Source organism: Hippoglossus stenolepis, chromosome 16 (assembly GCF_022539355.2).
Source record: "Hippoglossus stenolepis isolate QCI-W04-F060 chromosome 16, HSTE1.2, whole genome shotgun sequence".
In the NCBI taxonomy this organism is placed as follows: domain Eukaryota; kingdom Metazoa; phylum Chordata; class Actinopteri; order Pleuronectiformes; family Pleuronectidae; genus Hippoglossus; species Hippoglossus stenolepis.
Genome location: NC_061498.1, coordinates 23,255,673 through 23,265,354, shown reverse-complemented (window position 1 = coordinate 23,265,354; position 9,682 = coordinate 23,255,673). Strand labels below are relative to the sequence as shown.

Here is a 9,682-nt window from a genome sequence, read left to right as displayed (position 1 = left end):
CGACGAAATGATGTAACCTACAGTGCCTTGCATAAGTATTCACCCCCCTTGGACTTTTTCCCATTATGTACTGTTACTAACTGGAATTCAAATAGACTTAAATAAACTTTTTCCCGTTTGATCAACAAAACATGCATAGTACTTTGGAGGTGCAAAATAAATTTTATTGTGACACAAACAATAATGAGAACAAAAGTTGACATCTGTTGGGTGCATAAGTATTCACCCCCTGTGTCAATACTTGGTAGAACCCCTTTCGCTGCAATTACAGCTGCAAGTCTTTTGGGGTATGTCTCTACCAGCTTTGCACATCTAGAGATGGAAAGGTTTGTCCATTCTTCTTGGCAAAAAAGATGAAGCTCAGTCAGATTGGATGGAGACCGTCTGTGAACCGCAATCTTCAAGTCTTGCCATAGATTCTCTATTGGATTGAGGTCTGGGCTTTGACTGGGCCATTTTAAGACATTAACATTCTTTAATCCAAACCATTCCTTTGTAGCTCTGGCTGTATGTTTAGGGTCATTGTCCTGCTGGAAGATGAACCTCCGCCCCAGTCTCAAGTCTTTGCAGACTGCATCAGATTTTCTTCAAGGATTTCCCTGTATTTGGCTCCATCCATCTTTCCCTCTATTCTGACCAGTTTCCTGTACCTGCTGAAGAGAAGCATCCCCACAGCATGATGCTACCACCACCATGTTTCACTGTTGGGATGGTGTGCTCAGGGTGATGGGCAGTGTTGGGTTTTCGCCACACATAGCGTTTTGCATTGAGGCCAAAAGTTCAATTTTGGTCTCATCTGACCAGAGCACCTTCTTCCACATGTTTGCTGTGTCTCCCACATGGCTTCTGGCAAACTCCAAACGGGATTTTTTATGGATCCCTTTCAACAATGGCTTTCTTCTTGCCACTCTTCCATAAAGGCCAGATTTGTGGAGTAGACGACTAATAGTTGTCCTGTGGACAGATTCTCCCACCTCAGCTGTGGATCTCTGCAACTCCTCCAGAGTAACCATGGGCCTCCTGGTTGCTTCTCTGATTAATTTTCTCCTTGTCCGACTCTTCAGTTTGGGTGGACGGCCTCCTCTTGGTAGGTTTGCGGTTGTGCCATATTCTTTCCATTTTCTTATGATGGATTTTATGGTGCTCAGAGAGATGTTCAAAGCTCTGGATATTTTTTTATAACCTAACCCTGCTTCATATTTCTCCACAACTTTATCCCTGACCTGTTTGGTGAGCTCCTTGGTCTTCATGATGCTGTTTGTTCAGTAATGATCTCTAACAAACTCTGAGTCCGTCACAGAACAGGTGTATTTATACTGAGATTAAATTGCAGACAGGTGGACCCTATTTACTAATTATGTGACTTGCAAATGTGACTTGTGAATGCAATTGGTCGCACCAGATCTTTGTTAGGGGTTTCACAGTAAAGGGGTGAATACATATGCACTCAACACTTTTCAGATTTTTATTTGTAAATAATTGTGAAATCCATGTAATATTTCCCCACTTCCAAATGATGCACTATTTTGTGTTGGTCCATTACATAAACTCACGATGAAATAAATTTTAATCTGTGGTTATACCATGACAAAATGTAGAAAAGTCCAAAGGGGGTGAATACTTATGCAAGGCACTGTATGTGTGTATTTGCATATAGAGCAGGGAAATGAGTTCAGGTCACAAGGAGAAACATTGAAGGCACATTTTAGTGCCAGGTGTGAACAAAAGGACTTAGAGCAGTTCATTTGTGATCTTAGGATAGATGTTAATACCTAATACCATAATAAGTCTGAACAACACCAAAAACTTCATAAATATGTTCAGTGGTGAGAGGTTGGTTGATTCATTTACACAGCCAAGCAGAAATTGGATGTTTGCTTGTAACTGTAGCTATTGAGGTTACTAAAAATAGCATTGGCATCAGGCTCTACTTTTTATTTCACATAAACAAATGAGCAGAGTTGTTGTCATGGTACATTTCACCTGCATGTCTTGAATTTGGTAGGTACATTGAATCTTTGAAAACACAACTTCATTGTGAAAACACAATGAATATATTTTGTGTGTTGGCCAGTTTTCTGGATTGTGGCAAAAATGTCCTGACCACAACTAAAAAACATTTAATTAGTAAATAATTTTACTAATTAATCTAAATGTAATCTAAAACTACATTTTAGATTAATGTAAAATCTAAAATGTAGTTCTAGATTTTATGCCGTAGCAGGTCTTGGAAATGTTGGTGTGTTACCTGTACAAAGGGAATGCTGGAGCCAATCCAACTGCCTCACTCTCACTTCACCACCTAATGGTAAAAAAATCTTTATTAAGCCAGATAAATGTGCTTTTCTTGGGTTTTAAATGTACTCAAAATTTGTTTTTTCCCACCTCATGAAATTATCTTTTTTAATTTTAGGAAAATGAACGATAAATAAAACAGAAAAAGTGAGGCCTGCACATAAAAAATGAAATCCATCATCCACCCCAACCTGTCGAGGCAGATGGCTACCCACATTGAGTCTGGTTTTCTAGAGGTTTCTTCCTGTTAAACAGTGTTGTTTCTTTTAATATTGACCAACGCTTGCTTGTTGTGGGTTTCTCAGTAATATTGTATGGTGAATCATGTTGTGATTTGGTGATATATAATAACATTTTATTGAATTTGTCTCGCAGCTCGACCAAACCTGATTGTTAATGTATTCATATTTCTTTATTTTAAGTACACAGACATATGACCTATATTACTAGGTTTTTTGTTCATTTCGTTTTCCTAAATAAATATGAAGACATTTTGTCACTTTGAGGGAGCAATGTTAACTTCCCCACACATCCCCAAGTAAAACGAAAAGGATGAGATTTAAGATAGTACTGAAGTACTGCTTACACACAACAGGCCAAATTAAGATGTGTACAGTGCCTTTGGTATCAGTCGGAACTGGACGTAACTGAGACGGAAATGAGGGAAAAGGTCAAAGTAATGACAAACTGACAACATTCTCTCACCTGCAGGCTCCGTCATGTGTCTGTTTAATGTCACATTTCTCTTGCACATGCTTAGAAGGTCTTCTCCCACATCTGTAAAACAAATAAAGCTCTTTCAACAAAAAAAACATTGGCCTCTGTGTCTTTGTTCTATCATATACATTATACTGAAATGTGCTGAAAGGGCAGAGATGCACACTTTTTTGACAAAAAACTGCCTATCACAGTGACCTCTTGGTTTCTACTGGCCCTCAATGGGCTGCAAGAACCAAGAACAATATCCAGGAAGATACTTTAGACAGAATCAAAACAAGGAAGACAAAAAATAAGATATGTCACTCATGTACAAGCAAGCAGGTGAAACAAATATTATACAATAACCAATAAATACAAACTTACTGTAAAGTGTCAGCAGGAATACAAATAGTGCAAGGGTGTGTGGGAGAGTAAATAGTTTAATGTACAATTTAACATAATGTACATACTGTATGTTGTTAAAAAAAAATTATATACAGAGTGAACTGTTGAATAGTCAACAATTCCTACTTGATGAGCGCAACTTAAAATAGAGAATTGAAGACTAAATAAAATCAACACAAAATGTACTAGATTGAACACAAAAAAAGCCATTCACTGCTTCACCTTGGCGTCACCGATTATGTAGAAAAATAAAAATGTTGAAGAACGACCGGAGCTAATCATAAAGGCAGATGCTATAATCCACCACTGACTACCCCTTGTGAATCTCTGAACAGCTGAAATTTAAAAGCAGAGATTTCTGTGAATGAACATGATGACAATGTTGATCTTGGGATCAGTATGATATGTGATAAAAAAAAAAAGCTGTTATATCTCACACTTACGCCAGGTCTATTCACCGAAAATGACTATTAAATGCTGTTGAAAAACCAGGCAAAGCAATAAGTTGACCTGACCTTGTGATATTTCCATGCAATTCAGTTCTATTCACATAATTATCAGTTGTTTAATTTAAGTTTAAGATATTCAAACACTCCAGACATTCAATAGTTGATGAGCGAGAATTTGAATCTGGATTTCTGCTTGACGGCATCATACCTGTGCAGTACACTGTTTTGGCTGTGGTTGCCATGACAACACTGGAGAACCCTAATCCGCTCCAAGCTCAAGGACTGTAGCTCCTCTAAACATGACCGGCGAGAGAGGATGAAGTCAGCCAAAAGGAATGCCCCTCGCCAAACCTGATGAGATAAACAATATATCATCAGGTACTGCCTCCTTAACATCATTGACCACTTACACAATTCAATAATCAATTAATGAATGACACCACCAAAAGTTTATTCTATCATTTACTGGCATAGGGGCATATGGATGTTATGTGGTAAAAGATTTAAAACTGTGAGGAGAAACAGACAAAAAACAGAAAGAGTGGAGTAATTTTTACTGACCTGCTTGCCAACATCTTCCAGGGGGGTTGCCATAGTGTGCTCTGTGAAAAGATTGGATTCATACATTGGATGGTGCATTTTAAATCACTGATTATTTGCTACATAGTGCACTATATCCACTTAAAGGCATTTTATATGGACTGGATATCAAATGGCCAATATTAAAACAGCAAAATGACACGTGGAAATCAAAGTAAAAACAAGATGGGTCACTGCACTCAGCCCCCCATCTACTTTAAGATCATGGTGGGACATCCAAACCAGGTCATAAAGCCAAAGGTGAGGACAGACTGAGTTGTAAAAAAGTGTCATCAATTTACTGCACACACCAAACCAAATGAGCGTACTTCTGTATTTTCACTGAATGTTAGTTTGTTATTGTTATTATTATTATTTAGGGCCCGAGCACCGAAGGTGAGAGGCCCTATTGAAATTGAAAGGATTATTGTGACTAAAGTGATTTGGCTTTTTGAGGGCTTTAACATGCTGAACTTCTTACCAAACTTTGCACAAAATTAGACAGTGGTGAAAATTTACGTATTCTGGAGTAATTTGAAATGGGCGTGGCAAAATGGCTCAACAGCGCCCCCTGGAACACAGCCCCTAGGTTTCCCTTTGACCGATCTTCACAAAAATCGTAGCCCAGGTGTATCGTGACCAATCATGAAAAAAAGTCTCAAGGAGCATTATGAAAAACGCAACAGGAAGTCCGCCATTTTGGTTTTAGTGGCCATTTTGGCCATATTCCACATTTTTACTTTGATGTACTTGTCCCAGGGCTTTTATCTGATCAACTTCTAATTGAGATGAGTGTCATCACAACAAGACGGAGATCAAAACTAACTCAAAGATCGATTTTTCGTCACACGGTGTGACCGTGGCGTGGCGTCAAAATTTGATTACACGCCATCAAAACACGAGGTTCTGTATCTCGGACATACATGGTCCAATCGAGTCCAAACTAGACACGTAAGACAAGAGTCCCGGCCTGATGACATCTACACAGAAATCATGACTTAAAATCACAGCGCCCCCTGGTGGCAACAGGAAATGTCTTGTTTTTGGAACGTCTTACACGTGGAGGTATTCCTCCTCACCCACTGCCCGCAGCCACGTCAAACCTGTTTCAAATGGGTCTCAAGACATTGATAATGAAGGCATAAGATTACTGTAACTTTTCGTCAAACGCCATAATAGTGGCGTGGCATCAAAGTTCATCACCTCGCCGTGACACACGAAATTACTATAACTTCGGTGTTGGAGGTTCAAACTCCCTCAAACTACATTTGTGTAGCAACATCCCCCCCCTGCAGACATTCAGATGGTTTTAAGAAATGGGCGTGGCATAATAACTGACTAGCGCCCCCTACAGTGCAGCCCCGGCACTACGATTGGCCGACATGTACAAAAATCGACAGGGACATGTGTCTTTTCATAACAAACAAATAAGTCTCTTGGATAGATATGCTCGACCAAACAGGAAGCCCGCCATTTTGACTTTAGTGGCCATTTTGGCCATATTCCACATTTATACTTTGATATACTTGTCCCAGGGCTTTTATCTGATCGACTTCAAATTGAGATGAGTGTCATCACAACAAGACGGAGATCAAAACTAACTCAAAGATCGATTTTTCGTCACACGGTGTGACCGTGGCGTGGCCTCAAAGTTTGATTACACGCCATCAAAACACGAGGTTCTGTATCTCGGACATACATGGACCAATCGAGTCCAAACTAGACATGTAAGACAAGAGTCCCGGCCTGATGACATCTACACAGAAATTATGACTTAAAATCACAGCGCCACCTGCTGGCTACAGGAAGTGACATGTTTTATACTTTGATGCACTGCTCCTGGCTGCTTTACAATATACAGCTCAAAAGAGCTCAGTCAAGTCATTTGACCATGGTCAGAATTGTGACATTTCCTCAAACCGTGTAAACATTGAGGTGCGGCGAAGGATCATCCTTCGCCACAGGACACGATGTTCTCATAACTCCAGTGTGCATTGTCCTATCACTACCAAACTTTTGTCACATGATTATAGTCCAAGCCTGATCAGCTCCATGTGTCAATATTTCCTCGGTGTCATAGCGCCACCTACTGATTCGCCATGAAACAGGAAGTACTTTGTAAATCCACTCTGCATTATCCAACCGGCTCCGAACTGCTGACCTATGATCACAATCTTGACCTGAACGCATCCATGTATTAATATTGGTTCAGGGTCATAGCGCCACCTACTGATCAGTGTGAAAATTAAGTTGTTGTAACATTGTCCAATTGACACAAAATTGCTCACGCTACATCAGAGCCCCTACTTGAAGAGATATATTAGTCCGTAGGTAATAATAGTGATGGCGCCACCTACTGGCAACAGGAAGTAAGCTTTGTTTTACAACTATCATTCGATTTACATAAAATGTTCACAGTGTGTTGTGCAATTGACGGCGTGGATCGTAATGAGCAATTAGCAGGCAAGGATCGACGTCGCTCGACGGACGCAGGAAGTGAAGCGTTTTATACTTTGATGCACTGCTCCTGGCTGCTTTACAATATACAGCTCAAAAGAGCTCAGTCAAGTCATTTGACCATGGTCAGAATTGTGACATTTCCTCAAACCGTGTAAACGTTGAGGTGCGGCGAAGGATCATCCTTCGCCAAAGGACACGATGTTGTCATAACTCCAGTGTGCATTGTCCTATCACCGCCAAACTTCTGTCACATGATTATAGTCTAAGCCTGAACAGCTCCATGTGTCAATATTTCCTCAGTGTCATAGCGCCACCTACTGATTCGCCATGACACAGGAAGTACTTTGTAAATCCACTCTGCATTATCCAACCGGCCCCGAACCGCTGACCTATGATCACAATCTTGACCTGAACACATCCATATTTCTTATTAGGGCCCAAGCACCGAAGGTGAGAGGCCCTATTGAAAGTGAAAGGATTATTAGGGCCCGAGCACCGAAGGTGAGAGGCCCTATTGAAAGTGAAAGGATTATTCTTATTATTAGGGCCCGAGCACCGAAGGTGAGAGGCCCTATTGAAATTGAAAGGATTATTGTGACTAAAGTGATTTGGCTTTTTGAGGGCTTTAACATGCTGAACTTCTTACCAAACTTTGCAGGAAATTAGAAAGTGGTGAAAATTTACGTATTCTGGAGTAATTTGAAATGGGCGTGGCAAAATGGCTCAACAGCGCCCCCTGGAACGCAGCCCCTAGGTTTCCCTTTGACCGATCTTCACAAAAATCGTAGCCCAGGTGTATCGTGACCAATCATGAAAAAAAGTCTCAAGGAGCATTATGAAAAACGCAACAGGAAGCCCGCCATTTTGGTTTTAGTGGCCATTTTGGCCATATTCCACATTTTTACTTTGATGTACTTGTCCCAGGGCTTTTATCTGATCAACTTCTAATTGAGATGAGTGTCATCACAACAAGACGGAGATCAAAACTAACTCAAAGATCGATTTTTCGTCACACGGTGTGACCGTGGCGTGGCGTCAAAGTTTGATTACACGCCATCAAAACACGAGGTTCTGTATCTCGGACATACATGGTCCAATCGAGTCCAAACTAGACACGTAAGACAAGAGTCCCGGCCTGATGACATCTACACAGAAATCATGACTTAAAATCACAGCGCCCCCTGGTGGCAACAGGAAATGTCTTGTTTTTGGAACGTCTTACACGTGGAGGTATTCCTCCTCACCCACTGCCCGCAGCCACGTCAAACCTGTGTCAAACGGGTCTCAAGACATTGATAATGAAGGCATAAGATTACTGTGACTTTTCGTCAAACGCCATAATAGTGGCGTGGCGTCAAAGTTCATCACCTCGCCGTGACACACGAAATTACTATAACTTCGGTGTTGGAGGTTCAAACTCCCTCAAACTACATTTGTGCAGCAACAGCCCCCCCCTGCAGACATTCAGATGGTTTTAAGAAATGGGCGTGGCATAATAACTGACTAGCGCCCCTACAGTGCAGCCCGGCCTACGATTGGACGACATGTACAAAATCGACAGGGACATGTGTCTTTTCATAACAAACAAATAAGTCACTTGGATAGATATGCTCGACCAAACAGGAAGCCCGCCATTTTGACTTTAGTGGCCATTTTGGCCATATTCCACATTTATACTTTGATATACTTGTCCCAGGGCTTTTTCTGATCGACTTCAAATTGAGATGAGTGTCATCACAACAAGACGGAGATCAAAACTAACTCAAAGATCGATTTTTCGCCACACGGCGTGACCGTGGCGTGGCCTCAAAGTTTGATTACACGCCATCAAAACACGAGGTTCTGTATCTCGGACATACATGGACAAATCGAGTCCAAACTAGACATGTAAGACAAGTGTCCAGGCCTGATGACATCTACACAGAAATTATGACTTAAAATCACAGCGCCACCTGCTGGCTACAGGAAGTGACATGTTTTATACTTTGATGCACTGCTCCTGGCTGCTTTACAATATACAGCTCAAATGAGCTGAGAGCAGTCAATGGACCATGGTCAGAATTGTGACATTTCCTCAAACCGTGTCAACATTGAGGTGCGGCGAAGGATCATCCTTCGCCAAAGGACACGATGTTGTCATAACTCCAGTGTGCATTGTCCTATCACCGCCAAACTTCTGTCACTTGATTATAGTTCAAGCCTGAACAGCTCTATGTGTCAATATTTCCTCAGTGTCATAGCGCCACCTACTGATTCGCCATGACACAGGAAGTACTTTGTAAATCCACTCTGCATTATCCAACCGGCTCCGAACTGCTGACCTATGATCACAATCTTGACCTGAACACATCCATATATTAATATTAGTTCAGGGTCATAGCGCCACCTACTGATCAGTGTGAAAATTAAGTTGTTGTAACATTGTCCGATTGACACAAAATTGCTCACGCTACATCAGAGCCCCTACTTGAAGAGATATATTAGTCCGTAGGTAATAATAGTGATGGCGCCACCTACTGGCAACAGGAAGTAAGCTTTGTTTTACAACTATCATTCGATTTACATAAAATGTTCACAGTGTGTTGTGCAATTGACGGCGTGGATCGTAATGAGCAATTAGCAGGCAAGGATCGCGTCGCCGACGGACGAGGAAGTGAAGCGTTTGTCCTCGCCGCAGTGCGCAAACGCTGCGAACGCGGAGACGCGCGCTTGGTCGTTGATCGCTCTCTCCACCGACCGCAACAGGCTTCAACGCGGGTGCTCGGGCTCCGTCAGTGCTACAACGTAGCCCTAGT

General features: G+C 41.5%; 1 protein-coding gene across 2 annotated transcripts in view; it reads right to left on the bottom strand.

Moving 5' to 3' along the window:
- Positions 1-2,220: 2,220 nt before the first annotated feature.
- LOC118123436 (methyltransferase-like protein 22) overlaps positions 2,221-9,682 on the bottom strand; it is a 640,601-nt gene continuing 633,139 nt past the window's right edge. The window contains exons 4-7 of one of the 2 annotated variants that reach the window (XM_047343799.1): positions 4,410-4,450; positions 4,057-4,199; positions 3,001-3,072; positions 2,221-2,302 (exon numbers count right to left, since the gene is read on the bottom strand). In XM_047343799.1, the coding sequence (XP_047199755.1) occupies positions 2,296-2,302; positions 3,001-3,072; positions 4,057-4,199; positions 4,410-4,450 (263 nt within the window). In that variant the 3' untranslated portion in view covers positions 2,221-2,295. The remainder of the gene's footprint in view (positions 2,303-3,000; positions 3,073-4,056; positions 4,200-4,409; positions 4,451-9,682) is intronic. The other variant, XM_047343798.1, reaches the window with a different exon arrangement.